This window comes from Aspergillus wentii (genome assembly GCF_001890725.1).
Source record: "Aspergillus wentii DTO 134E9 unplaced genomic scaffold ASPWEscaffold_2, whole genome shotgun sequence".
NCBI lineage: Eukaryota > Fungi > Ascomycota > Eurotiomycetes > Eurotiales > Aspergillaceae > Aspergillus > Aspergillus wentii.
In genome coordinates this window covers 3,517,946-3,543,591 of record NW_024467833.1, presented here as the reverse complement: position 1 = coordinate 3,543,591, position 25,646 = coordinate 3,517,946, and the positions used below count along the sequence as shown (strand labels likewise).

The window sequence follows — 25,646 nt, the reverse complement described above, 5'->3', positions numbered from 1 at the left end:
TCCAGTGGGACTCGCACCAGTTTCGGATTTTCCTCTTCGTCTTCAGTCTGGCGAGGTGCATATAGCTCATGCCTTATATGTCTTTCATTCTTTCTTTCACGACTCGTCTGCCAGTTTCGAATCCGTCTATTTCTCCCTTTCTTCTGCGTGCAGCCATTTATCGATAACAACCCCCCAAAATTCCCTGGTTTCATCGCTGCGGGGAACACAGCCGCTGTTGTTGTGCTGATAAACACACGCTCTCTCCTCCTTCACTTCCACCACTGCAACCACTTTCTCTGTCCTTTTCTTTCATTTTCTCTCTTTCACGCAATCGCCAACATTGGAATCGTGTATTGGACTTGAATGAAGGTCCTCAAACGCGCTCTCTGGTGTTTGTCACCGAGTTGTTCTGCACGCGCTTGAACTGGCCATGCCCATCAAATCCCCTCATACAACCACTAAAATGGTCTCTCAGGCCCAAGTTATCGATCGCTCTGTGCCAGCCCAGAGCACCCCCTCCGTTGTGTCACGTAACTCCTACATCGGCCGTCGGCACCGTTCTGGTCGTTCCCACCATGGCGGCTCATCTCAACAACTACAACAACACAACGACTTCCCGATCTTCACTCATACCGGCGACGTCGAGATCGTTATCCGTGCAGGTCGACAAGAGAGACGGTATCTGCTACATCGGTTGATATTGGCGCAGTGTTCGGGGTTCTTTGGTGCAAGTACCAGTGAGGACTGGTCGCGACAAGCACTCCCCAAGCCAGACACAGGTGCTCTGTCGGGCTTGAGCGAGGGAACCGATTCTCTATCCAATGGATCAACTCTTGCACAGTCGGATACTGGAGGATCCTCACGGTCGTTTGAAAAGAGAAGGTGGCGATTTGAGCTCGATTGGGAGAATAAGGCAGACGACGAGGAACCGATACTGGTCCAGAAGGTTGGTACTTCAATATCGTTACTGGTTTGCGCCAGAAAAAAAAAAGAAGAAAACAGCAATATCTAATTCATATGCAGAGGCCCAGCTATTCCGCTGTCTTTGGGAATAACCCATCTAACCCTCCTCCGACAATGACCAAACCCTCAGGCACCCAGGCAGGCTTCTTCCGTTCAATGGCGAATTTGACCGGAATGCAATCGGCGTTGAATGTGCCTCAGAACTCGAGCGATGCTGATATGAACCCGATTATTCGCGATTACGATAACCTTATGCGTCTATTCTATAACCATCCTCCTGTACTAAACAGTGTCAACATTGCGACCTCCTACGCCGAATGCAAGTCTCTTCTCGCCCTGGCCGATATGTATGACGCCTTGCCAGTTACCGGGCCCCGAGTAGACCACCACCTCCTTGGTTTCGGTTCCCGTCTGTTCAAGCAGATTGCAAAATACCCCCCAAGCTATCTCAAGCTGGGGTACATGGCGCGCAGTCGAGTCATCTTTTCCGAAGCCCTCATTCATGTCGTCGGGCAGTGGCCAGCTGGACTACCTCACCTTCGAAACGGATCATACTCCCCCCTCCCAGATTCCGTGCTCGATATCATCGAAGATAAAGCGGAGGACCTCGAAGACATGAAGGCGCGCGTTGATTCGAAACTCTTTCGCCTGACGCTCACCACCTCCCGCGGGGAGCGGGTCAGTCCCACGAATGCGTACCTTGACTGGCTGGCTGTTTCTTTATTCCGACAATGGTTTGTGGAGAACACCACTCCTCCCCCGGCCCCAATCCTCAAGAACTCTTCATCGAACCATCATACCAGTCGTCCATCGCAATCAGGTAGTCACCGTGCGCAAGATTCCGCATCCGCCAAACCAACACCTGCCAGTCCTAATCCCTCTGCAAAGGTGTACCGTCTTATTGGATCCTCATCTACACAGGCCTACCTACCGCATGACGAGCTCAAGAAATTCCTTAAGGTTCATCCCACCTCATCGATGGATTCTCTATACTCGCGGGATGTTCTCAAGCGATTCGAACGCAAGATGGACGAGATCAAACGGCTGGCCCGGGATATCGTCAAACCGCTAATGAGGAATTTCCTCGAGCTGGACCTGAAAGGCGGCGAGCTCGGTAGTACCACAACAGGTGACACTGCCATTGGCGGATTACCTTATTTAACCTGCACACGAGTCGAAGATGAAGACATTCCTTGGGATTATTGATCACCCTTAAAATCCTAATTAACCCAACCCACTCGCCCTACTTTACCCGGCAATGAGACCTGACCCTGCCAATCCATTCATGACGAAAAATGAGCTTTCTGGTTACTGGGCTGGAGTTTTGTCTAGTCGATACCCCCTGATAAACATTATCCTTTTTTTCTGCTGATAGGTACGGAGTACATTTGTTCGATTGTGGATGCTTGAGAAATATGTAATGAGCTTGCTCTATGTTCGGATTTGATGTTCTGCTTTTTCTTATTCTGTTCTCGTTTTTTTCTCTACTCCGTGTGAAATGGTCTGTGTTTATGTCCCATTTTTTCCACGATTGTGATGCCCCCCTACATGATTACGACGTTATGATAGCTAGCGCTTTTGCCTCTTTTTGCTCGTCTGTTTGTATCTAATGCCAACTTCTGTGTCTTTAAATTCGCTATTTCTCCCTCGGGTATGTTGTGCCTTTGTTTGGGGGATATCTTCCCATATACGCTCGATACAGTACATAAATGAGATTAATAAGGCCCAGACCGATAACTACTTTTATTCCAGACATAGGCATAATACAGACTGGCAAAGTCGAGTTTTGTTTTGATATTGTACAAATGTATATGATATACAAGATATATGATCAAGATCTCTCCCCGATAACTTCCAACCCTCCCATAAAATTCCTCAAAACCTCGGGCACGACAACAACCCCCCGTTTTTCATCCCAACTATTCTCCAGGATGGCTGCTAACACCCGCGGAACTGCCATCGCAGTTCCGTTTACTGTATGCGGGAAGCGAGAGTCTTTGACCACACCGCCACGCACACGAGTTCCAAGGCGACGGCTCTGATAGTCCGTGCAAATGGAAGCGGAGGTTACCTCTCCCCAGGCAGGTCCAAGGTCAGGAGAGGAGTCGGTACCGGAAGTAGCACGAAGTCGTGATGGGAAGAGGGCTTCAATATCGCGTTTGCGGCTGGCGCTGGCGCCCAGGTCGGTCGAGGGCATTTCCAGGACGCGACATGGGAGGTTGAGCGAGGTGAGGATCTCAGTTTGGATATCTAGGAGCTCGGAGAAGAGGGTGTTGGAGGTAGGGGAGTCCGTTGCTGGTGTTGGGAGGTTATCTGCCCACCCAAACAGTTCAACCTTGGTGAACTCGTGGACTCGGTAGAGTCCCTTGGTGTCGACGCCTCGAGATCCTGCTTCGGCACGGTAGCAACGGCTTGCCCCGACCAATTTAATGGGTAGGCTGGACGCATCGACGTCCCGACCGGCATACATGGCAGCTAGAGGGATCTCCGCTGTGGCAGTCAGAGACCGTTGTGGTTTGCTCTTATCCTTTTCACTTTGTTCGATGGACCAGATCTGCTGTTCATTGTGCTGGTCGCGGGGCTGGAAGCCACATGCTTCTGCGATGTAGGAGTAGACAATCGACGGTGGGGAGACGACCTTCCAGCCCCGACGACGGGCAACACTCAACGAGTACTGGATCAAGGCCTGTTCGAGAAGAGCACCTTCGTTGGTAAGAAAGTACCAACCCCAACCTGTCGTGGTTGCGGAGCTGGTGAAATCAATAAGACCGAGCAACGTGCCGATCGCGACATGGGAGCGGGCCGGGTCCGGACGATTGACCCATTCGGGAGGGGAGTTGGGATCGAAATTGATATACTCGACTAATCTGTGGTCGTTTCCCACGGGGGTTTCGGAGGAAGAGAGGTTCGGAAGGGAGAGTGCGAGTCGTTGGATTTCGTCCGCGCAGCTTGTTTTCTGCGTCATCATCGCCTGTGATTCATCCTTCAATTGCTGAGCTTCCGATCGGAGAGCCGTCAGGTCTTCGCTAGTGTTTCCCCCAGATTGTTGTCCATCCTGTCGAGCAGAACTTGCAAGCTTCGCAATTGTCTTCTCCAGCTGCTTAATGCGGGACCGGGGAGCTTTGAGATCGTGGTCAAGACGCCTGGCCTCCTCGGATAGCTGTTGTATTCTGTGCGGGTATTCGGCATGAGAGGGGTAGTTTCGTTCTATGCAGTTCTTGGAGTAGAGTTCTGCATTCTGGCGAATGTGTTTGACGTCTGGGGTGGGCTTCGGAGCTGTCGCGGGTCGAAGGATTTCGGGCCGACGAGCAGAAGAGGAGAAGTTGCGACAGAGGGAACGGCTTAATGGGGTCGATAGTCTGCAATTAACGCAGACATATGGGGTCCTTGAAGACGCCATGGACAGGAAGGGAGAGCAGAACTGGATGGTTGGGGTTTGGTGGATGTTAAGAAGAGGAAGAATCGTGAAGGTGTGAAGGTGAAAGTGACGGCCCGCTTTTCCTATTTGGGAAGCTATAGAGAGCATCATATGCGCTGCAATGACAATCGACATTAATTTGCTATCAAATAACTGCTAATTATTATATAAATTTATAATCCCGAAATGCCATGTTCAAGGGCAAGACAACTGAAACACACTAGTCAAGCTGTCATTAAATGCATCAACAGCCAAAAGCACCCTTCAATGAATGCTCACTCCCACTCCTCAACCCTCAAAATAACACAATCAATTAAAATCCCAGCTTATGCTTCTTAATCCGAGCTCCAACTCCAGCGAGAACCAGAATGATCGACACCAGGATTCCCCACGGCGAAATATGCAACCAATCGGTGCTAGAGTCCTGTATCACCCACCCGACCGTAAACAACTCCAGCACAAGCAACACATATCCAATAATGCGATGGTACTTGTAGATCTTCTTCCCCGTGTCGACGCTGCCCAAAACCTGGACGGGGAAAAAGTACTGCACCACTCCGATGAGCGCCTGGCTAAAGATGAGAAGATAAGTGATCAAACCGAGTCTGCCGTGCACGGAGACGAAATGCGGATGATCGCCCTTGTTAACTTCGATGGCGACGAAAGCGACCAAGAAGGCGAGGAGACTAAAGGCCTGGAAGCTGTAGTGAAAGCGTGTACCCAAGAGCTTCTGTCGGGGTGAAGCAGTGGGTTGTAGGACGAGGGCGGCTTGGACCTGGAGAAGAAGAGCGGCCGAATTGAATACCTAATATCGACATGAGAGATTGCTATTGACACAGTCGTTGGCTTGTATTCAGGTCGTGATACTCACCGGATGAAGAGTGAACAGAATCCACTGCTGGGCCAAAACACCCGACCAGACCAGGGCCGCAAACTGTGAAGACGAGGGTCAACATGCGATGCGACAATTTGAATACAGAATCCCTCTTACAATCCATATCCCAGCCTGTGCAACGGTGGCAGTTCCTAGAGGACAAGAAGATCAGTCAATTAATTCTACTGCCGATGAGAGAGAAAGGGATCGACCCGTGATGAGGTTGTAATAGACGGCGTCCCCCTCCTTCTGGGTAGCAGCGCCTGGGCCGCCCAGCAGAGGCTCCTGTTCTCCAGGCTGGGTATTTTGATGATTCTGAGGCAAGCCTGATTCAGACGCCATGGTTGCGGATGATATTCGATGGCGAGGATCGAGATCGAGGGGAATCAGCAGCTGAAAGCCTTTAAGATGGGGATAGAGGGGGAGCTGAATGTATCACCTGCCAATCACAGAGTGCGCATTAGACAGAATCGAAATGACGTGAGGCCATCCCATCACGCAAGATGCATCGTTTTTTGGCGATCACAGTGGCTGTATTTGTTATAAAACGCAGATGTATTTGGTTATATTTATTTAAAATGGCTAACTTGAACCAGATAAAACACAAAATCAGACGACGTGGAATATATAAACCCGAACATTCCATTTGCAATCACAGTCATACCATTTCATCACAACCACCAACAAAAAAGAAAATCAAGGCCCCTGAGAACAAGATGCACAGCGATACCAACCATGTCTAGCCTTTCTGCAAGGCTCGTCATCACACTTGTACCGACCAGGACAAGCGCAAATCACTTCCTGCAACTGGCAGTTGAGGCATTCCGTGCTATCGCCAGTGTGAGCCTTTACTCCATCATGATCACTGTCCTCTTCGTTTTCATCGCCGTGGTCGTAAAACCCTTCGTCTTTCCATGAGAAGATACTTTCCTCACTGGACAGGTTGTGCATGGCGATGGGACTGATTTCCTCGGAGTCAGAATCGGAATCGGAATCTGCCTGGTTATCCTCTGTGTTTACTTCGTATTCGAGCTTCTCGAGTTGCTTGAGCCGATGCTGAAGCTGATCAATTTCCTTGGTAAGTAGTTGGTGATCCTCGGGGTACTTGTCGAGAAAACTGGTGTATTCGTGGATCGCAGCCAGAAGGGCGTTGCGGGTCGAGAGATGGCTGTAAGTACTCATCTTGAACTGTTGATTTCAGACAAGGGTCTGGAGTGCTATGTTTCTTTGGATTTGAGAGTCCTGATGCCAGATAAGAATGAGATGCTTTGCCAGATATAATGGGTCAGGAGAATGGGCTTGGGAGAGATGATGAGAATTGAGGATGATGATGATGATGATGATGATGATGATGATGATATTGACATCTCGACATAGATCCAACTGCTCTATATATCTTTTCTGAGAACAAAGATAGTATTCTGTCTCATATCGAAATAATACCATTGTCACCAGGCCAAGTTATAACAGGCCTCGTTGTCTTACCTGGCCATTGTTAAATCTCGGCAATCTCCATGTTTCCACATATAGATACAACAGTATCTCGTTTCATGACGGAATCATATGATATAGATCTCTTTCAGTATCGATGAAGAAATAACTACCAAGGTATCTTCACCACGGAGCTTTCCTTACCAGACCCTGGCTGTCCAATGACCACCTCCGCCCCAAGATTCTGTAGATCTAGATTCATGACAATGTTGAACAACGTGCAGCTCCGCATTGTTCGGTGGCGAGTCATATCCTCTTGACAGCAGATCGACTGCGGTGCGTTATACGTATCAGAGAAGATCTTCTGTCGCAGCAAGGCCGGCGTGATCTTCTCCCCTTTGATTCCATCGTCAATTAGCCTGCGAGAAAGCTGTCGTGCCCGGTCTAAACGGATGGCAGAACCCGGTAGCCAGGGCGATGGGTCCATTGTCTGATTTTCAAGGAAGTGGTTTGTATGAAAGACCATACCAAACTCGTCCTCCTTGAGATGGATATCTCCGAGGGGGGAGAGTTCTAGACCGAGCGATGTCTTGCTGTCTGCTATGAGGATATGTTGGCTGTTTGCTACACCACCCAGCGATGAAAGCGTCTGTAGTGCATCTTCAACGGAGTTACTCTCAAGACACAGTCTGAGAGCGACGTGAATGGGCAGTTTGGAACTGATGCATGGTCGAGAACGAATGGCGTTGAGACAGGTCCCTACTCCAGCGGTGTTGAATCCGATTTTTCCAACAATCCCAGCCTATCCTTTATCAGTAACTGATCGCGAAGAGAAAAGAATGACATCGCACCTCTGTAACCATGTAAATCGTCGGCTTCGCTTCACGCTCAATCGAGACCAAAGCCAGATTCCTCTTCACCAAAGTCGTCCAGTCCCAATTCTGCGTCAACACACGAGCATTCTCACTCTTCTTCCACGACAGACTCGTGCAGCCATCCGAGAATCCAAACGCAATCTCACTTCGACAGTTCAGCGCTACGATATCCAGAATGTTGAGGCTGGCACCCTCTGCGATACCCTGCATCTCCGCATAGATGTCCGGTGTCAATTTCTCCGCCGATACTCGAAACTCTTCTGCTAGAAGACGAACATTCTCCCAGGACTTGTTAGCGGTGTGTTGGAACATTTCCTCGTAAGTGGCGATTTGGCTTTTGATTTGCGACTGGAGTTGACGGCCATGTTCGAGGCCGATCTGGAGGGTTAACGATGGTGATGAGGGATGAGGGGGCGAGACTTACCTCTCTTGGTGTGCCCTTGAGGGTGAGCTTTACTATATCATTCTCATTGAAATGCATGGTGAAGAGATTGTGATGCTTGAAGATGTCTGGAGATGAGTCGAAGAGATGGGAGAAAGGGTTCTTAAAGTCTTATCATCCCCTCACTTGCCGGCAGTCTGTTCCGAGTGCGGGGGAGATATAGAAAATCGTATTGATCAACTTGTAAATAGGATAATTAGTAGAATGATAGTATTGACAGTATCCTTACTGTTATCAGTGCAATAGACTGCCATGCTGTATATTGAGTGATATTGTCAGACAACCCTATACAAATCGATCACCCTCAGCGGAGTGCTCCCTGGAGTCGACATTCACTGACTGCAAACCCACACCAGAACAAACCAGACTGCACAAAAATCTCTGATAGACTGAGAGCATCCCAAGTACTTCTATTAAAATGGCATAAAATAAGTGAAGTTCATCTCTCCTTCACCACTCTCTCTTCATTAACCATCCTAACCCCCACTCTCCCAGTCACTCACACTGCGAATCCTTCAATATCAAAATGGCCAAAGTCGAGAACGAAATCCAACAAACCATCTACAATCTATATCACATCTTCTGGACAAATACCGACCACGATGGCATCACACATAAGCCCTTTGGACTCGACTGGATCAGCCTAGAACGAAACATGCACCGTCTCCTCGTCCTCCGTGGCATTATCAAAGATGGAGAGATCGTCCAGCAGGATCCTTGGGATATGTTTACCACTGAATTCGCGCCCAAGCATACTATCCTATCGTCCAGTGTCAAACAGCCGTCGCAGCCTTATTTTCCCAGCTCGATTTTGCTTCCTGCGTCGAGTGGTGGGCAGCAGAATCAGAAGTCTTCGCGTGTCCACTTCCAGTCTCCTTTGCCTGGAAGATCTTCGATGTCTTGATGTGTTGAGTCTGCAGTGAATGTCTTGATGAGTACAGTGCTGTTAGTGTTCCTTCTTTATATCTTGACTGAGTACTGACTGGTGCTTCCAAGGCACATCGACGATATCTCGGCTACTGAAGTGACGATGTTGATGCATTGGAGTCGACTGTAGGATATAATGTTTGGGATAAAATGTTAATGTATTCTAGTATTCAATAACAAAAGCACGAGTGTATTCTGTTCTTCATCCAATTTTCATGATAATTTTATCCTAGTATTTTCGATGATTCCAGGTCAGTTCAACGGCAATACGCTTCATCCACCCACATAGACACTCCCCTTAATTCCTCTTATCCAAACAACCACCCTCACCGTAATATCAATCCTGTTAATCCAACATCGTCAAAAGTCGAAGTTCTGCACGGCCAGCACACTAAACCCAATCGGGAAGGTCCCTGATACATGCCTTTTGCTTCACGTCGAAACACCCATGAAGATTGTACAGAAATTTCACCGCAGACGGTATCTTGAATCATGCCCATGTAGGGGGAGAAAGGCCATTTTTTTTCTATCTATACTAGTGAGAACACACATTTCATCATGGCTCTTCCTTCCATTGCAATGTCAACCGATTCCCACGATGGATTTTCTTCCGTCCACGATCCCATTAACCGGGGCCTACAGCGGGTGCAACGCTACAACACATCACGAACGGCTACGTACAGATGCATCCGGGATTGAGGATATTAACCGGCCAGTCAGGGGGGTGAGTTGGATTCTTTTCTTGACCGGAGAATGTTCTGGGACATTTGTCTGTGGAAGGAGGAACCGTTGGTGGGTTTGTTTTTGTTTTTTTTTGGGGGGGGAGGGGAGGCTTAGATCCCATTCCTTAGAATATCATGCTGATGACGATTGGAATAGATCATATACGGCTGTTGGCTCTAGACAGTGGGATTTACTGTGTTTCAAACAAACATGGCCATGTACGACTCATGTGTGTTTGTAGTCCACTGCATATGCAAGCATAGGGCAGAACTCTATTCAGCAAAAGAAGGAGAAAAAAATCACCCAACCCTCTACACCGACTCTACAACGTGACAAAAGCACCGACAGACAGTTAGGCAGAATAGAGTGGCAGAGAGGAGCTTGGGACATCCCAACTGCACTCCGGTTTGGTTGCGTCGGTGCTATCCAGACGGTGTCACAAAATTGGCCGAATGGGGAAACAAACGACACCAAGTGGACTGGGTCGCTGGCGAGAAATCACAAGACAAATGGACACAAACAGATTGGACACAGACTGGCAGATGAAAAGGCATCCTGCACCAAAAGATGAAAAGGAGAGAAAAAAAAAAAAAAAAACGGTTCAATCTGGAAGGTGCTTTTGCAATGGCCGCCTTGGTATCACCTGGATAGCGGTCACTGAAAGACAGGCCGCCATGGAGGCGTCGTTTCTGGAGCAGCCTCCAGGGTATTTTAAGGGAAGGACGCCTTCTGTCTTTTGGTCTTCGTTGAGAAACAATCATTTGGCCCTTTTCCAACAATCAGTCTTCAGCTTCAATTCAATCCACTCTTTCTTTGTTGCCTGGGAGGGTGTATATAACTCATCCATCCATTGACCAGCATACAATCCTCACTTACTGCACTCTCTCTTGCTGTCGTCCCTCCCCATTGCATCAAGCCAATCCTCGTCTGCTGCACACACTGTCTGTGAACCACGAAAAAGAAAACAGAATCAAATACCAACCTCAAGACCACCAATTGCAGCCGCATATTCCCCTAGACAATGCCATCTAAGAGCTCACACGACATGGCCTCCCTCCCCGAGGCTCGGGGTCTGATATACGACGAAACCGAAATGGCACTCTTCCACGCAAAATTATCCTACCACTCCACCATTGAGGAACGCCTGGCCTCGAAAGACCCTAATCTAGCGTCCATTTCTGAACACCAAGCCAAGCTTCTCAAACGCTGGGAGATCACGAAAAAGGAAATCGTGGACAAGGGCAAGATCTTAACACCGGCGGACAAGAAGCAGCTGGCGCAGTTGGAATGGAAATACAAAAACTTGGAAGACATGGCAACCAAAAGTGCAGGAAGATGAATATCTCACCGCTTGGGAGTTTGATCAAAGTTGATTGCTGTCGGGGCATATATGCATAGAAACAGGTGTCGTTACTACCGGCGTTAATTAGATTCAGGAGCCTCGCGCAAAGCACAAACTGTCTGTAGCACCACGGCAGATGGGGCTCCTTCATATGTTGATAATTCATTTTATTTCTCTTCTTTTCTTGTCGAAGAGTTGTACGCTCTACTATTTCACGAGCAATCATAGGGAATCAAGAATCACCTTGAAACCCCGTCCTTCAGCGTCACGCATGTAACGTAGACAACAATGGTAGTAGAACTCTAACCACAATTGCAACAGTAACCTGTATTCTGTGTGTCCGCTCATCATCGGAGTTTAGAAGGAATTGGCCACATCTGGTGTGTGCATCGGTGCACGGGGAGAGGCTTTCTTCGCGTCGACTTGTCATAACCCTATGGTCGTACGTCGTTGTTGAAAAAATAATAAGAAAATCTTATGGATTGAAGTCAGTAGCAACAGTCAATTATCGAATCCTTGAGTGCTTCGACATTCGTTGGGTAGGTGACTTTCTCTCCCTCAACCAGCAACACAACGCACGTGAATAAACCACGACGACAACCCATTGGGCGTATATGAGGTAATTGACGTCTTCAATTCATCTTCATCTTCACTTTCTGAATTGTTGAAGCTGAACCTCGGAAGACTGCGGTCGTCGGAGACCTCCGAAGAAGAACAACGGTGGGGCATGAACCGTAGAAACCTGGAGGAGGGGGGAAAGAATCCGGTTGACACATAGAATTGAAATGAGTCAAAAGGAATAAATGGAGAGGGGGAACTTGGTCGGGAGGAATAGGATGGAGGAGAGGATGGAGAAGGAGAAGGAAGAAGAAGCGTGGGGATGGTGCAAGAAGGGAGAAAAGCATTGCTCGATAGCATCGAGTAATCTAAGAGGGGCAATGGCTTATCGATATCCGATAACATAACGCCATTCATTTCCCCTCCACGATTGCTTCATGCCGTGATTATTTAAGGGCAATCATCAGCCCTGGTTGACTGGTATTTTTCTTTTTATTCTCTCCCCCATCCTAATCTCTACACTACTTCCTACTCCACAACTCCAAATAATCAGTATACACCATGGCCGACTCCTTCATCCCCTCCGCCGAGATCGACGAGGTCTTTGCCCACACCACCAACTTGGCCTCATCGGCCCTCAACAGCAAGGTTCTCGCCTGCTCCAACGACTACTTCGCCGTAGCCTCCAACCTCCTCACTCCCACCCCTCCCATCAACCGCCCCGGTGTCTTCGTGCACACCGGCGCCTGGTACGATGGCTGGGAGACAAGACGTCACAACCCCGAGCCCTACGACTGGGTCGTGATCAAGCTCGGCGTCGCCAGCGCCGCCATCCAAGGCGTCGAAGTCGACACGGGCTTCTTCGTCGGCAACTACGGCGAAAAGGCCGAAGTGCAGGGTACCTACGCCCCCGCCGACAGCGGCATCACAGACGAGCAGATCGCAGACCCCGCATACTCGGGCTGGTCGACCATTCTTAGCCCGCAACCCTGCGGCCCCAAGCAGCGTCGCGCTTGGAAACTCGGCAACTACGACCCCGCCAACCCCAAGCCTTACACCCATGTGCGTCTTCTGATGTACCCCGACGGTGGCTTTGGCCGACTGCGTCTGTACGGCCATGCCATCCCGCCTCCCCCTCCTGCACAGTCGGCCGCTAGCACGGCCGTGGAGGAATTGTCGTCTGCCCTGCTGGGTGGTCTGGCCCTGGCTGCGTCCGACCAGCACTTCACGCCTTGCTCGAATCTGCTGCTGCCGGGTCGGGGCAAGGATATGGGAGATGGGTGGGAGACGGCCCGATCGCGAGGCGCCGGCCATGTCGACTGGGCCATTGTCAAGCTGGGTGTTCCTGGTTCTGTCTCTAAGATTGTCGTGGATACCAAGGATTTCCGAGGGAACTTCCCCCGAGCCGTGAGAGTTCACGGATTGGTTGAAGGAAAGGAGGGCGAAGTGCCTGCGCACGACCATGCAGGATGGGTTGAGCTGATCAGCGGCGACAAGCCCTGCAAAGCCGATACAGAGCATGTCTTTGAAGCAGCAGATCTCGCTGCTGGAGGTGAGGATACCCGGGTCTTCACTCATGCCAAGTTGACTCTTGTGCCTGATGGTGGAGTGAAGCGTTTCCGGATCTTTGGCAAGAGGGCTTAATCGGCTGCGCTGCCACTTTCCAAGACGATGGATGATGCATGATAATGATGTCTGTTGATACACACGTTCTGTACAAAAACATTGAATAAATAAACTCTTTCATATTAAACCATAAAAAATCCTAATATTCTCTTCATACAAATCTCGCGAAGTCATACATGTGCTTGACTGTTGGAGGAAAAAGAAAAAGAAGAAGACAAGAAAAAAGCAATAACAATCGCATTAAAACCAGCATAAGAAATATTACACCAGCGTCATGGGTATGCCCTATTTTCTAAACCAACAAGGAACCAGCAAAGCAGAGGCAAACAGTATCTAACATGGGATTCTCATCTCAGGAGCATCAAGTGAAACCCCCGACATGAAGGGGAAAAAAGGGACAAAACAGTAGAAAGAGTAGCCATTCCGGTATAGCACACAATCTGAATGTATAAAAAATGCTTCTGCGACGACAAAAAAAGGGTGAGAAATTAAGGAATTGCAATGTCCATCATCTCCTTGAAATCGTCAAGAAACAGTCGAGTCGAATTCCCTCCAGATAGAGGATATATATATGAAGGAGGACACAGAGAATAAAAGCAGCAAAACAATCACAGGTATCTGAAACATATCCACATTTTTTTTTTTACCCACATACCTGGCGGAATCAGCCTCGAGTGCTGAAATCATCATTCATATCCATCGTCATCATCAATTGTAACAACAAGAACGATAACCATCAAAAAGGACGATAGGAAGAACAAAAGCCCCATGGATCTCGCGCTCTCGAGAGGCTGCAAAGGCAAGAAGAAGGGGGGAGAATAAATAGAGAGGTACAAAGGAGGCAAAATGCTATTAACTCCCTCGATGACAATAAGTAATGAGAAGAATGGTAAATCAAAATCTGCGCAAAAGACATGGCCACGGAAAATCAACCATTTTTTTGTAACTCGAACACGAGGCGAAACGCCTGTTTTTATCGCCGGACGCCATAGAATCTATCGCAATTTTCCCTGGTGCATTTCTGTAATCAAACAAGATTAATTTTTCTCAGAGAGCTTCGGCTGCGATTGCTTCTCTTCGTCCGGTGTAAGTGCAATGACTTGAGTGTCGGACCCGGATGACGAGATGCTGTTTGGTGTGCCCACATCAGTACTGATGCTAGCTCTGCTTTTCTCTCTGAATGCTAGCCTGGTCCGGGTCACTGGCGGCACCGGAGCAAGATATTGGTCCAGCATGTCACTCAGGATTGTCGAGCGAACCGGTTTGGGAAGGTAATTGTTCATTCCGGCTTCGAGGCATTTCTCCCGATCACCCTCGATTGCACTCGCAGTCATCGCAATGACCAACACTTCATTCACATTAGGGTCTGCGTCTTTGCGTATCTCACGAGTCGCGTTATATCCATCGAGGGTCGGCATCTGCACATCCATCAACACGACGTGGAATGGATTTCCCTCTGCAGAGCGTGTCCGCAGGGCCTCAACAGCCTGGCGTCCATCACTACATGCCTCACATTGGAGGTTGAGACCATTCACAAACTTGACAGCAATCTTCTGATTGATTGGATTATCTTCAGCGATGCAAATCCGAATCTGTTCGCGAGGAACCATGGTGAGGTCACGGGCAATCGGTTTCGGTGGCGACTGATTCTCAGTTTTCTTGATGTTCTGGGTAAAAGATGCCTTCGCGAAACTCTCCTTGGGAGCTTTGTTGAAGGCTAGATGGAAGGTGACTGTTGTCCCAGCGCCGGGAGTCGAATCAAGCCAGATTGCACCGCCAAGAACATCCTCTATGATCGCCTTGCAGATACTCAGGCCAAGTCCACTACCACCGTATGACCTTGCAGTAGAACTATCGGCCTGAGAGAACGGTCTGAAGAGTCGAGATTTCTGTTCTTCGGGAATTCCAATTCCAGTATCGGAAACCGAGCATTCTAGACGAACACGCCCCTTGCCCTCACGAGATATCTTAGCTTTCACGGCCACGGATCCCTTGGGTGTGAATTTGTAGCTGTTGCTGAGAAGATTCATGAAAATCTGATGTAAACGAACAGGGTCTCCGAGGACCACGAGATCCGGCGGAACTCTATCCAAATCTTCAATGGTGTCCAGACCTCGATCCCTATGCGTATAGCGGAGCGCACGAACGACTTCTGAGATTGTTTCTTTGATGTTGAGAGGCACCGTAGAAATCTTCATCTTTCCTGCTTCTAACTTTGAGAAGTCTAGGATATCATTGATGAGAGTAAGCAAAGTGTCAGCACAAACACGTATGGATTCAACATATTCATCCTGCTCTTTATCCAAGTGCGTCCCCTTCAACAGCTCGGAAAGACCAATGACTCCGTTCATTGGCGTACGCAAGTCGTGGGATATATTAGCCAGGAATATGGACTTGGCTCTAGCGGCATCTTCCTTGAGCTTGACGTTGTGCTTGGCTTCTGCTTCCGCCACCTTGGCTTTCTGCTCTGCTTCACGGGCCTGTGCGAGAGCACGCTTTTGGGATTCGACCATTGAGGCGTTGGTAGCGCTGACTTTGCGGATCTCACGGAAAAGCAAAGCATTGGACAATGATATGCCAATTTGGTTACAAAGCAGATGGAGAACAACAGCGTTCCGTTGGGTGAACGAGTTTGGCTTGCCCTCAATATGGATGACACCAAGAAGATGTTCTGCTTGCATGATAGGCAGCGCAATCACCGACCTTCCAAGCGGATATCTTGTCTGATAGGCCTCGCTGACGTTGGAAAAACGCTCATCTTCAAGAACATTGTGCACGAGAACTTCTTCCTTCGTACGCATGACATAATGCGATATTTGCTGGGCCATCTTATCCTCGACCTCAGGGAAGGGGAGGCCATCGACAAATGCCCTTTGTCCCTTTTCAAGATCTCCTGCTGCCGCTACGGCGAAGCCATTGTCGTCAAACTCTGTTGCGATAACAGCAAAATCAGACCCGTTACACGATTCCAATACAATCTCGATCATCTTGGTGAGAAGCTTCTCGATCTGGAGTTCTGATGACATCACTTGGCTGGACTCGAGTATGCTGGAAAGATCGATAATATCCAGACCAACTCCGGAGATATCCAGAGACCGTTCACCCGTCGTGACACCATTTTGTTCAATCCAGCGATGCTTCCTGTCGTCTTCCTCCATGGTTTGGGTCATCACCATGTGATCCTCTGTAGAGTTGCGGTTGATTTCAAGAAGAGAGTCAACAGTTTGACATCCGACATCAACGCTTCTCAAGGATGTAGCCGTCTTGAGTAACCACTCATGTTTTTCTGTGAGCTGCGATGCCTTTCCAGCTGCACTTATGGAGGCCCATGCGGCAATTGCATCTTGCATCACACAGCGCGCTGCACGTTTGGCGCCACGTCGTATTAAGAATTCGCCTTCATCTGGTATCAGTGCGGCATACGCAACGGAGAAATCAGATCAACGTACCGTATAACTCGAGGGCAAGCGCCTCCTCTAAGGGCCATCCATGGATTTGGCAGTGATCAATTGCAGCCTGATACACATTTAGCAGCGATTCTACAGTGCAGCCTTGTAGGCATGCGACTTACCTCGAAAGCTTGAATGGCCGACGTATAGTCGTTCCGAACTTCAAAGACCAAGGCCTCTAGAATCAAGGACCACATGCCATAATTTGCATCACAGGCGTTTCGCGCAAAATCGACCTCCGCCTTGTAGTCTAAGACGGTCTTCAAGTTTCCGTCAAGGTATCCACGGGAAGGGTAGTCATGATGAAGGGTGAGAAGGGAAAGAGCTAGGTAGAAATAAACAATATAAGAAACGCGGGCAGACCACAATCTGGGCATGGTCTCCATCATCTGGATCCCCAGTTCTATGGCCTTTGTGTGGTGTCCATAGACAAAGAGGGGTACCATGGCAAGACCCCAGTAGATGTCACGAGGGCGATCAGCATTGCTAGCATTGCTGTCCAAGAACGCAATGAACTCGTCAGTCCTATGGTTTTCATCTGCCATGATAGTTTCGGCATTTCGGAAAGATGTCTTTCCTTGCAAAGCACGAGCAGCTTGTCGCACTGCAAGAAGACTAGCACCCCCGCGAGTATCGTTCATCCACTCAGGGAGATCCTCGGGGCTCTCGTTGCAGAATGCCTCCAGCTGGACCATATCATGGCCCAAGAAGAATCGGGTCATTGCCATGGATGAAACGCTAACCAACGTTATGTACGGGTCGCCCATTGAGAATGAAGCCTCCAAGGAGGCCTCAAGCGAGGGAAGTGTTGATGCCAGGGGAACCCGCAGATGGCTGACGTAAAGATTATGGACAATGGCGCCCCTGCTTTGGGTCCATGGCTCCGGGCAACGCTCGAGAAGCAAGAGGGCAAAGTCACTGAGCCTCACAGCAAGCTCCAGGTCCCTAAATCGACTAAAGCAGATCATTGCGAGATGTGAACAGCCAATCGAGATCTGGACAAAGCCCCCCTTGAAAAGATGAAGGTTCATCATTTCGATAGCCATCCGATAGAAAGTCAGTGCATCATCCCAGTATGTAACAGCCATTGCCTCCGCCATGACAGCTCCGATGGTTATCATGTTAATGTCCCTGCTGACAGGCTTACGGACGATAGCTTCAAGGTCTGCCTTTTCAAGGTATTCCTTGAGGTTACTGTATGCGGAATCACATTCCTCATATGTCGTAGGCTCGCGAAGATGCACACCAAGCTCCTCCAAACATGTGAGAAGTGAGTTCATCGACTGGAGATGATTGCCCATTTGGGCATAGATTTTGGCTTTGACAATCCAGGCCCTCGATTTGCATACGGCGCTCTTTCCATGTTCAAAGACTTCGTCAAGTAGACTAAGAGCCTCTGCATTATGGCCTTGGGACCATGACATCTCTGCTGTCGCGATATGTAGACGCAGCGTTTCGTCATAATAAACATCAGTAAGGTTGTCATCCCAAGGGCTGTCCTGAAGGAAAGAAATGCAATGGCGGAAGTACCAAAGCGCAGTTGGTCGCGCGCCAGATTGGGCGGCGGTCTGAGCAGCGTCCCAAAGTATTTTTCTGTAGTCAAGTCTCTGAAGGACACGGGACTTGATTATTCGTGAGGCGAGAGCTACATGCCGCGCCATTGCATAGCGACTGCGACCGTCATGATAGTATTTCATCATCGCTTGAGAAATGATAAAATGCATTTTTTCTATATTGCGGCCTTCGCTTAAAGACGCAGCAGCCTGCGCAAGTCGGTCATTTGCAAACCTACAGAAACTCGGTTAGAACAATTATGCAGGAAAACTAATGGAAGGAATAGCAAGCGCGAACCTGAATTCATCGTCCGTTTTCCCAGGAGAGACAAGATTTGCCTGGACAAGGTATTGCAGTCCAACCACTATATCAGCTTCAGTCTGTCTGATCATAGTTGCATTTTGCGGGCAAGTGAGATCAACTGCCTCATCATCGTCATCGCTGGAGTATAGAAACTCGCTTGTGAGTAGCCTCTGGACCAAAGAAAACGAAAATGGACTCCCAAGTAATGCACCCCAAACCAGTATGGAGCGCGCGGAAGGCGGAATTTCTTGAAGACGCCTGGTAATGAAACCAAGTCCTAGCCCTTCTCCATACCTAGGTGCCACGAGTTCGGTGAATATTCGATCCAGATCAAACTCCCAGATAGAGTTCTTCCATGAATACCAGATACAAGTCTTGCTATAGCACGTCTCCAAGATCATCCGCACGTAGAAAGGATTTCCTACGCTCTTCTCCTGAATGACGGCTGCGAGAGGAGTTAACGTTGGGTTTGGGTCCTGGTGCATTGTAGCGGCTACAATTTGCATGATCTCCTCCTCTCCCAGAGGGTTGAGCACAATGCTGGTTACGCTGGGATTCTCGATCTCAAATAGTGACCTGATGGCATTTGATTCCAGCTCAGACTTGCGGCTTGTGAGAAGGAGCACGCATGGCACCTTCGCTTTGACAATATTAATAATGAGATCGAGGGTTTCATCGTCTGCATAGTGAAGATCGTCGACACAAACACAGATCAATCTGAATTGAGACAGTGTCTTCAAAATTTCCAAGAACGTTTCTAACAGGCGCATGTTCTTTAAAGCGGCACTTGATAGAAAGAAATCCACGGAATTCTGGCCGTAGTCGAGGCGTGGAAGTGCAACACGTTTAGAAGGCTCTCCCTTGGTCGATACATCCTTGAAAATATGCTGGGCAGCAGAAAGCTTGGGAGACACTTCTTTGTCTTTCCCGCCTGAGGACATCAGTTGCTCGGGTAGATCCAGAACTCGGTGCAGTGTCGACCACATCGGCCGTAATGCCGCGCGGACATTATTGTGATAGTCTGTTGTGACATCACGTTCGGAGAAAATCTGGCGCAGGAGACTAGCGAGAATTTTCGCAAACGGTTCAAAGGGAACTCTCCTCGCCCGGTCCAGGCGAGCAATACCAATATAACCAAGCTTACGGATTGCGGGTTGAATGCGATTCAAAAGATCGGTTTTTCCAATTCCAGCAGCACCGCTGATTGTGACAACCTCACATTTTCCAGCGCGGCGAAGCTTATTTCCAGTTTTGTGCCTGTTTACAGAGCTGAGAGAATCTCCGTGGCTTAGTGTGTTTGTACTGGAAAGGTGACTATCCCGGTCTGCATTGTCCCAGGAAGAGCGGGAATCAACTGGGCTTTTAGCTTTATTGGAATTCTGACCTGCCTTGGGAGTCGAAAGTGATGACTCGGTACTGTGAAGAGATTCGTGCGTGGAAATACGTCCAAGGTTGCAAGAGTTGCCGTTGTGGTTGTTTTTTGGGGGCAGATGAAACGATTCAGAATCGCTGGAGCCAGAGGCAATCTCGAAACTATCGACCCGACCATCTGATATGGAGGAGCTTGAGCCGATTCCGCTGGAATTCTGTGCAGTTGCCCTTGCAAGTGCACTCTGCTGGCGTCTGTGAACCCTTTCCACAACGTTTATGATCTTGTCGTATTCGTCTCGTCGTCCGAACATGCGAGTCGGAAGCGTGAAGAAAGACGACACATCACGCTGGGCGATCTGGAAATCCTTCAACGCTTCACTATCGCCATCGCCAAGTAAATGGGAAATCTGCGTCAAATCTCTCTTCACGGATGAGATCGTATGGTAACGTTCATTAACCGCCTTCTGTGTCATTTTCTGGATCACGGCTGAGACTGCGTCTGGGATGTCCATTCTCTTGATCGAAACCGGCGGTAACCTCTTCCCAAGAACATTCTGCACCACCTCCACAGGATCACTTCCACTAAAGGCCGGCTTCCCAACTAACATCGTCCAGAAAAGAACACCCAGTGCATAAATATCAGTTCGGCTATCCGGTTCTGTCGGCATTCTTCCTGTCTGCTCCGGGGCAATGAACTGCAGCTTGTTCTTCACACCAAGTTCTCGAGAGAGCGTGAACCATCCTTCACTAAGTATATTGTCGAATGACCTGGCACCGTTTCCTGTGTTGGTGAGTTTCACTGACCCAACTTCCCGGTTGAAGTGGAAGGCGTCCCCCCGAATTTCACCATGCACCGTTTTAAGACCGTAGTGTAAAATCTCCAAGCAATCACATGCGCCAATGGCAAAGTCGAGGAAGACCGGAAGAGAGACCTGCTCCCCGGGGCTCGAATCGTTACTATCACTTTTACCACCAACTGCAAACCAAGCAGGACCAAACGTAATCAACTCCCGCAGCATATTAGGGCCTGGCGACTCGAAGATAGCTACCAAAAGGGGTCCTGCATCGCCAGGGTCTGGTGGTAGTCGTATCAAATCGATCGGCCGTATCGTATGGTTGCAGTCCGGGTCGGAAGTTTGCACGATGGACCTGATCATATGGAACTCACGTTCGAGCCGTATGATGTGGGACGAAACGCGGGCCAACACAGGAATCCATACCGGTTCATGGTCCAGGCGGGAGATGGAAAGCTCGCTGCTGGATTCGCTCAGGCTACTTCTCCAATGATGACGGAAGGGTGGTCGGGACTCGGTTCGGGGGGAGTTGCGAACAAGGCTCGACGGTCCAGAGGAGGTAGCGGCGGGGGTAGAGACATCGGATTCTGAAGAATGGCGAAGACCAAAGACATGCCAATGGCTGTAGGTTGAGTGAAAGGGTTCGATTGACTGGTCCCAAGTATAGCCAGGCAGCTGAGCTAATCGATCGAAAAGCCGTGCTGGTGGGAGCGGTAGGTCCTCGCCGAGGAGATGACTATCCTCCATATCAGCCAACTTTTCGCAAGGAACCCTGGTTGAGCCGTCCCCTCAGTTCAAGGCCATGTGTGAATTGTCCAGAGAAACAGTCGCGGTTCTGATCAAGAGGGATGCTGAGACGGATGAAAAGGTATCATAAGGACGCAAACGGACCACACGCCAAGGACGGAGGAGGGGACAAGGCGTTCTCTTTAATCGAACGAAACAACTGCCCTGGGATGGCAGAAGCAGCGCACGATTCGCCTTGGACGGTGACAAGGACGGAGGGCGGACAAGAACTTGACTGTCACGACGGCGCGGTTGCGACCATTTCTAACCATCCAAGGGTTGTCGAGTTGCGAGATGACTGTTCTGGGCTTTTTCGGGGGGTGGGCAAGACTTTAGTTGGGTTTCGGGCCTCAGGCTACAATGTGTGAATAAGCAGCACCTTAGTCAGCTGCCTTTGGTGGGCATCACGAGACAAGCGGGTGATCAGCCGCTTCCAACGCCCAAATGACATGCTTGGATAGGATAGTGACTAGTTTGATGCTAATATTAAGGGGTGTTATCAATTCTATGCTATCAGCTTCTGCTCGATCCATAGCCAGCGAGTGAGTTTATCGTGGATTGTATCACCTGCAGTGTTGGGTGGGGTGCCTACGAAAGAAAAAGACGGACAATGAATACCCCTGGTAAGGAGTAAGTGAACGTCGAATAATAATGCCATTGTTGGCTATATGGATATGTTCATGTATTCGAATCACATTTGATGTGTGCCTGACTACCGATGGTCTGCTTATAATGATGATCTGCGAGCGTGGTGGTTGTAATCTTGTTTTCGAGTCAGTGGTTCGACTCCTTTGATATATATTGCTACCGCCGTCGCATCTCCGAGACGATATAGCGAAGATCAAGCCAACCTAACCAGAACAGTGGATATCCCAAGCCAATGGATTGAGCGGATCTGTCTATTTTAATGACACTGTTTTGAACTATTTCTGATAGAGTCCCATACTGCAATGACGGGATACCATGTGTACGGAATACTACCGGAATAACTACAATAAGAGCTAAGGCTGGATAGGAGTGGAAAGGGCCATGTGCTCTCAGGGAGTTAGGGTAGATTCCACTATTGTGGCTCTTCACCTGGACCCTTTTTTTGTTTAAAGAATTTTTTTTTCTAGGCTGAGTACAGAGTACGTACCCGAATATACGGCGAAATGAAATATTGACGATAGGTCCAAGACAACATACCGTAAGTGGACGGGATGACGTCCGAACCGTTGGAAGATCGACGGGCAATGCAGTGAAATTGCCTATTGATAATTTTCCGTTGGTGACGTTGACAGTGATAGGAAGGGAATCAGCATGCAGTGGATGATCCGTAGTCAAAGCAATAGAACGATAGATGTGCTCCATCTACCCCATATGATCGATGACGATGTCTTAAAAAAGAAACACAAGAAATTTAAAAAATAAAAAATAAAAAAAGGGGTAGAGAACGAGGATGATGGCAGATTGACTATTAATTGTATGTGTAGTAGTCAGTACAGGGGCTAAACACCGAAAAGAAGCGGGTTAGGCAGGACATCCGGGATTATTTAAGAGACCGTCGCAGCGTGTCCCACACACTATATAGATTGGATCATGACTCGCTTCGGAATGTTAATTGCAAGGGCGGATGATGTACCCCTGCCTGTGGACCGTTGGCCATTATTATCGCAGCTAATGATAATATCACAACAATAGCCAGAATGAAAATATATATTGAGAAACGATGACGCTTTGAAGGGGTCGATGATATACATAGCGAGCTAGTAAGTAATTTAGCAGTATTAGTAGTATGGAATGCTGTACCCCATACTATGACCTACCTAGCTTGGGTGGGTAAGACAGCCACTGATTGGAGACTGAAGAACCATGTCGGAATGAAATTGATGGGTAAAAAGATGAGGTATGTCACTCTCGGTACTATAACCATGGTAGTCTCCCTCCTAATAGTGGTTCGCAGCGTGGCAAACACCATGCGACCGCTGCTCTTTTCTGGATGGCCATATGGCTCAATGTTTTTTTTTGGTTACTGGTCGTCATCGTCCATTATCCAACTATCGTACCCGAAGGTCTGAAGTCGAAATGCGCCACCAACGACCATTGACGTCTTCTGCGGACCGGGGAAAGCAAATCTTTTTCTTGTCTTTCCTTTTCTTTTTCTGTTTTCGTCATTTTTAAAAAAAAAACCCAGGGGGAAGAAAAGGTGGTGTTATTTTTTCCATTGCTTCTTCGGGGGTTCCAAGAACCATTCTGACATGGTTATTTGAAATAGAATAAAAATAACATTTTTTAAGAATTGACAAACACGCAGCAGAGAGAACGCTGGTTGGTTCGCATTATATCCGTCTCTGCGACCGCATCTGTCCTGTCTCCCCTTATGATGTAGGTGCGTGGCATAAATAATAAGCATAGTGAACCAGTAGTTTATTTCCAGTAGCGTGGGTTGACCAGCATTGAAGGGTCTGCTTACTGCTATCATGGATTTTATGCAGTATCAAAAACTGTTCACCTCAGCGTTGGCTTTAGGACCATGACTGAAGGAGACCTGTCACGATGACAGCTGAAGGAAAGAAAGAAACCTACAGAAGAACCCGACGCAAGTATGAGAATCGACAGCCTATGAGGTTTGTGTCGTCCAGCTGGATGGAGTCTATGGGGAGATCTTGTAGGTCAATACTTTTCTGTACTGTACGGTACATACCTAAATATCTTACCCAAGAAACGTGCCGAAAACCTACAGTATCCGAGTCCATGTGGAGCAAAGAGAAAAAAGAGACAAAAAAATAATTAAAATAAAAGAAAAGAAAAGAGAAACATGTCCTCATAGTATTAAATATCATTCTATTCCAAGCACATCAAATGATGGCCATCAATTTTAGTTCAGATAGTTAAGATAAGTAGTTAGGATCCCCAGTAATAGGAATGATGATGAGCATGAATATCAGATGCACTGGGTACAGTGTGGTTCAATGGAACTGTTGGTGGATGTCATAATTTATTACATGCCCTAGAACCTGAAGGTTGAACGGGGGGATTTTTCTGTAACAGTACTGATGATACCGTAATAATACCATGTATACCGTGAAATCCTCCAACTCAGCAAAGCAAAACCCACTTTTGTCCTTTTTCCCACTCGCTCTCTGGGCGCTTGCACCCCCTCCCTCTCTGTCTGTCTCTTTCATTCTCTTTTCTCAGTGTATCTGCTCTCTTTTTTTTTCCCTCTCCCAAATAAAATAAATAATAATAAAAATAATAGTAATAATAATAACCATTCTCTGACGAAATCCGTTGAAATGCGTAGGTGGTTACTACTAGTAAATTCATCAGTCTCTCCCTCTCCCTCTCTCTTTCTTTTCTTTCCCCTTTGCCTTAATATTTATTATCATTATGAGAATTATTATTTCCTGTACTCCGTAGCGGACTATCCTACTTCCTTTTTCCGTCTTTTTCTTTCTTTCCTTTTTGTCTTCTTACCTTTTCCCTTTTGCCAGTCCCTCCCTCCCTCTCCCTCCTCTTCCTCTCCCTTCTCTTTCTGGCTGACGATTTCCTTCTCTTTGTCTCTTTTCCCCCCTCTCCCTCCTCCTGCCCCCCTCCCTTCCCCATTGTCTCTCCTCCTAATTTCCCCCCCAGGGCTGAGGGAGCCTTTTTCAGTTGCCGCGGTTTTGCCAGCCCCCCTCCTCCTCCCTCCTCCCTCCTCCCACCCCCCAGGGCTCGCCTACGTCATAGGTTGGACCCCCCCGGAGACGGACCATTTCCACCACAAATCGTCGATCTCGCTGGGTCACAGCAGAACCTGCTCCAGTGCTTCTGGTTGGGAAGGTCAGATCACTCGAACTTTCCTCCCTCATTCATTTTCACACTCACTTTTCTACCTTACCACACTACCCTTTGCCTACACACTATCTCATTATTTTCTATTTTTCCATTTTTTTTTTTTTCTCTTTTTTTTCTTCTCTTTTTGTTTTTGATACCTCTTACCGTACTCGCTACCACCACCACCAACCATTATTACTGTACCTCACCACCACCGCTATACACCGCTTTAGTCAACTTTCCGAACTTTTTTTTCTCTCCCTCTTTCCTTTCTTTCTTTCTAGAATTACCCTATCTCAAGAGGTACTACTTCCCAGGTCGTTTTTTTTTTTCTTTACCCATTCCCATCCCCACACCTCCCCCCCCCCCCCCCCCCCGGTACTACTTCCCAGGTCGTTTTTTTTTTTCTTTACCCATTCCCATCCCCAAACCT

At 48.4% G+C, this 25,646-nt stretch overlaps 11 protein-coding genes across 11 annotated transcripts; 6 read left to right on the top strand and 5 right to left on the bottom strand.

Annotated features, from left to right (window-relative positions):
- Positions 1-445: 445 nt before the first annotated feature.
- On the top strand, positions 446-2,151 carry ASPWEDRAFT_105375 (uncharacterized protein; the record flags this gene model as incomplete). The annotated part of the gene is made up of 2 exons (XM_040827718.1): positions 446-928; positions 1,006-2,151. 2 exons carry the CDS (start codon positions 446-448, stop codon positions 2,149-2,151), a joined length of 1,629 nt encoding a protein of 542 aa, XP_040693073.1.
- Positions 2,152-2,560: 409 nt separating this feature from the next.
- On the bottom strand, positions 2,561-4,380 carry ASPWEDRAFT_37175 (putative serine--tRNA ligase DIA4). Its single transcript, XM_040834621.1, has one exon. It carries the CDS (start codon positions 4,343-4,345, stop codon positions 2,777-2,779), a length of 1,569 nt encoding a protein of 522 aa, XP_040693072.1. The 5' UTR covers positions 4,346-4,380; the 3' UTR covers positions 2,561-2,776.
- A 296-nt stretch (positions 4,381-4,676) lies between these two features.
- On the bottom strand, positions 4,677-5,579 carry ASPWEDRAFT_25232 (cytochrome b561 domain-containing protein; the record flags this gene model as incomplete). Its single annotated transcript, XM_040832706.1, has 4 exons — positions 4,677-5,168; positions 5,235-5,297; positions 5,355-5,389; positions 5,450-5,579. 4 exons carry the CDS (start codon positions 5,577-5,579, stop codon positions 4,677-4,679), a joined length of 720 nt encoding a protein of 239 aa, XP_040693071.1.
- Positions 5,580-5,653: 74 nt separating this feature from the next.
- On the bottom strand, positions 5,654-6,908 carry ASPWEDRAFT_37173 (uncharacterized protein). The gene is made up of 2 exons (XM_040834619.1): positions 5,834-6,908; positions 5,654-5,717 (listed from the first exon to the last, which is right to left on the bottom strand). The coding sequence occupies exon 1, from the start codon at positions 6,417-6,419 to the stop codon at positions 5,934-5,936; it is 486 nt and encodes a 161-aa protein (XP_040693070.1). The 5' UTR covers positions 6,420-6,908; the 3' UTR covers positions 5,654-5,717; positions 5,834-5,933.
- ASPWEDRAFT_49394 (putative acyl-CoA:6-aminopenicillanic-acid-acyltransferase) lies at positions 6,838-8,024 on the bottom strand (the record flags this gene model as incomplete). Its single annotated transcript, XM_040837275.1, has 3 exons — positions 6,838-7,470; positions 7,520-7,921; positions 7,968-8,024. 3 exons carry the CDS (start codon positions 8,022-8,024, stop codon positions 6,838-6,840), a joined length of 1,092 nt encoding a protein of 363 aa, XP_040693069.1.
- A 186-nt stretch (positions 8,025-8,210) lies between these two features.
- Positions 8,211-9,100, top strand: ASPWEDRAFT_37170 (uncharacterized protein). Its single transcript, XM_040834618.1, has 3 exons — positions 8,211-8,422; positions 8,481-8,930; positions 8,982-9,100. Exon 2 carries the CDS (start codon positions 8,512-8,514, stop codon positions 8,887-8,889), a length of 378 nt encoding a protein of 125 aa, XP_040693068.1. The 5' UTR covers positions 8,211-8,422; positions 8,481-8,511; the 3' UTR covers positions 8,890-8,930; positions 8,982-9,100.
- Positions 9,101-9,845: 745 nt separating this feature from the next.
- Positions 9,846-10,206, top strand: ASPWEDRAFT_25228 (uncharacterized protein; the record flags this gene model as incomplete). The annotated part of the gene is made up of 2 exons (XM_040832705.1): positions 9,846-9,864; positions 9,899-10,206. The coding sequence occupies 2 exons, from the start codon at positions 9,846-9,848 to the stop codon at positions 10,204-10,206; spliced, it is 327 nt and encodes a 108-aa protein (XP_040693067.1).
- A 29-nt stretch (positions 10,207-10,235) lies between these two features.
- ASPWEDRAFT_37169 (uncharacterized protein) lies at positions 10,236-11,115 on the top strand. The gene has a single exon (XM_040834617.1). It carries the CDS (start codon positions 10,657-10,659, stop codon positions 10,972-10,974), a length of 318 nt encoding a protein of 105 aa, XP_040693066.1. The 5' UTR covers positions 10,236-10,656; the 3' UTR covers positions 10,975-11,115.
- A 981-nt stretch (positions 11,116-12,096) lies between these two features.
- Positions 12,097-13,179, top strand: ASPWEDRAFT_106598 (allantoicase; the record flags this gene model as incomplete). Its single annotated transcript, XM_040827821.1, has 1 exon — positions 12,097-13,179. One exon carries the CDS (start codon positions 12,097-12,099, stop codon positions 13,177-13,179), a length of 1,083 nt encoding a protein of 360 aa, XP_040693065.1.
- A 1,019-nt stretch (positions 13,180-14,198) lies between these two features.
- ASPWEDRAFT_106401 (putative sensor histidine kinase/response regulator) lies at positions 14,199-21,379 on the bottom strand (the record flags this gene model as incomplete). The annotated part of the gene is made up of 4 exons (XM_040827804.1): positions 14,199-16,558; positions 16,611-16,700; positions 16,729-18,398; positions 18,462-21,379. The coding sequence occupies 4 exons, from the start codon at positions 21,377-21,379 to the stop codon at positions 14,199-14,201; spliced, it is 7,038 nt and encodes a 2,345-aa protein (XP_040693064.1).
- Positions 21,380-24,286: 2,907 nt separating this feature from the next.
- ASPWEDRAFT_371976 (uncharacterized protein) lies at positions 24,287-25,581 on the top strand. Its single transcript, XM_040834627.1, has one exon. It carries the CDS (start codon positions 24,694-24,696, stop codon positions 25,366-25,368), a length of 675 nt encoding a protein of 224 aa, XP_040693063.1. The 5' UTR covers positions 24,287-24,693; the 3' UTR covers positions 25,369-25,581.
- The last annotated feature ends 65 nt before the right edge of the window (positions 25,582-25,646 follow it).

Bases quoted from the DNA above. Each gene is read 5' to 3' on its own strand.
- ASPWEDRAFT_37175 (XM_040834621.1), bottom strand. From the start codon at position 4,345: ATGGCGTCTTCAAGGACCCCATATGTCTGCGTTAATTGCAGACTATCG.
- ASPWEDRAFT_37173 (XM_040834619.1), bottom strand. From the start codon at position 6,419: ATGAGTACTTACAGCCATCTCTCGACCCGCAACGCCCTTCTGGCTGCG.
- ASPWEDRAFT_37170 (XM_040834618.1), top strand. From the start codon at position 8,512: ATGGCCAAAGTCGAGAACGAAATCCAACAAACCATCTACAATCTATAT.
- ASPWEDRAFT_37169 (XM_040834617.1), top strand. From the start codon at position 10,657: ATGCCATCTAAGAGCTCACACGACATGGCCTCCCTCCCCGAGGCTCGG.
- ASPWEDRAFT_371976 (XM_040834627.1), top strand. From the start codon at position 24,694: ATGCGTAGGTGGTTACTACTAGTAAATTCATCAGTCTCTCCCTCTCCC.